The sequence below is a fragment of the Geospiza fortis genome, unplaced genomic scaffold (assembly GCF_000277835.1).
Source record: "Geospiza fortis unplaced genomic scaffold, GeoFor_1.0 scaffold425, whole genome shotgun sequence".
Lineage (NCBI taxonomy): Eukaryota > Metazoa > Chordata > Aves > Passeriformes > Thraupidae > Geospiza > Geospiza fortis.
In genome coordinates, this window is record NW_005054387.1 from 2,587,381 (window position 1) to 2,589,260 (window position 1,880).

The 1,880-nt window shown below is 61.1% G+C and overlaps 1 protein-coding gene across 1 annotated transcript in view; it reads right to left on the minus strand.

Annotated features, from left to right (window-relative positions):
* Positions 1-498: 498 nt before the first annotated feature.
* Positions 499-1,880, minus strand: part of SDF2 (stromal cell derived factor 2) — a 2,320-nt gene continuing 938 nt past the window's right edge. Inside the window, exons 2-3 of the mRNA XM_005425490.1 lie at positions 1,809-1,875; positions 499-1,298 (exon numbers count right to left, since the gene is read on the minus strand). Coding sequence (XP_005425547.1) covers positions 1,011-1,298; positions 1,809-1,875 — 355 coding nt within the window. The 3' untranslated portion in view covers positions 499-1,010. The remainder of the gene's footprint in view (positions 1,299-1,808; positions 1,876-1,880) is intronic.

Below are 1,880 nucleotides of genomic sequence, written 5' to 3' on the forward strand. Positions count from 1 at the left end.
CAGCGCCCCGCCAGGGCCGCACCGGCATCAGGACGGAGCGACAGCAGAGTGGGGACACGGGGACGGAGGGACAGCGGGGACACCGGGATGGGGACAGGGATGGACCGCGGCGGCACCAGCATGGAGACAGCAGGGACATCAGGACAGCACCGGCACAGGGGTGACACCGGGCAACACCGGCATGGAGACAGCAAAGACACCGGGACAGCACTGGGATGGGGAGACAAATGACACCCGGGCGTAACTAGGATGGGGAGAGGAGTGACACCAGAACAGGGACAGAGGTGGCACCAGGATGGGAGAGGAGTGACACCGGGCCTGGCACTGGAGTGGAATGACGGGGGTGACACAGCAGGTCCGGCACTGAAATGGAGTGAGGAGCAGGTGGAGTGACACCAGGTCTGGCACTGGGATAGGGCAAGCGCAGATGACACCAGGTCTGGCCTCCCAGTGCCAAAAGTCCCCTGCATCCCCCACACAAACAGCCACGCCACAGGGCAGAGTTCAGCACTTTTATGGCCCCAGGTCCTTGCAGGGCATGAGGAACAGTTTGGGGTACAGCAAGGGGTACAGCTCCCAGGGACAACAGTCCTTTAAGGGCAAGGTCCTTGGACAGTATGGGCTGCAAAGGGACAGGATGGGAGCTTGGGAATGTTTTGGGTCAAGTCTGGATGTTGGGCTTGGCTTTGTGCTAATTTGGGATGTTTGGACCTGCTTTGTGCCGATCTAGGATGTTTGTCTCTGTTGTGGCTCAGGTCTGGGATCTGCTCTGTAGTGGTTTTACGATGTTGGGAGCTGCTTTGGGTCAGCTGGGGCCTGTTTAGTGTCAGATTTGGGACAATGGCATCTGCTCCACTTTGAATTCAGGACATTGGGACCTGCTTTGTGCTGGGGCCCTGTGTCAGTGGTGTGTGTCAACCCTGGGTGGGGACAGGAGCCATCCCCTGGCCTCAGCAGTCCCAAACACAGCAGGGCAGCGCCCAGAAGCTCAGCATCAGTCTGTCCGTCCCTCACAACTCGGCATGGTACTGCTCCACTTGGAACGCCTCGCTGGGCTGCATGAAGATGCCCTCCATCACCTTCCAGTAGTTATTCTGGCTGGAGGCGGCCATGCCGTGCACCTCCTTCTGCCCGTGGATGGGCCGCCCGTACTGCTCGCCCGTCACCGAGAGGAAGACGTCGGTGGAGGTGTGCTGGAAGCGCACCTCGTCCTCCCGTGCCCAGTAGGTGCCACTGCACACCACGGTCCAGTCGTCCAGGTAGTCACCCTCGCCAGCCTCCCCGAATGCACTCACCTCCTGGGGGTGAAGAACAGCTTGTTTGGGGCCGGGATGAAAAAATGCAAGGGGGAGGTGGGCAGAGGGATCTGGTTGTGATTGCGGTTCTGGTTGGGATTCAGGCACCAGCAGGGCACTGGGGAGTTGGGAGGGAGTTGGGAATAAGATGGGACTGGCAGGGACCCAGCTGGGACCAGGGAACAAGGCAGTGCTGGTAGGAACCCAGTGTGAACTGGGGAACAAGGTGATATCGGTGGGGACACGGGGGACACATCTGGGGCCAAGAATTAGGAAATGCTAGTAGACATATGAGGGATCTGGCTGGGAGAACCTAGGAGACTGACTGGGGAATAAAGTGGGGCTGGCAGTAACATGGGGGACGAGGGGACCCCAGGCGGGATGGGCAGGGACAGGAGCAACCCAGCAGGGCCTGAAGGGACCCGTCAAGAGCCGAGTGACAGGGCGAGCCCCATCACGCTCAGGGAAGCACACCGAGCCCGGGGACGCGGGCTGGTGATGCCCGGCCGGTACCTGGTTCCCGGAGAGCGGCGAGGTGAAGCGGTGGCTGTGCAGGTTGCGGCCGGTGCCCAGGTGCGTGAGGCG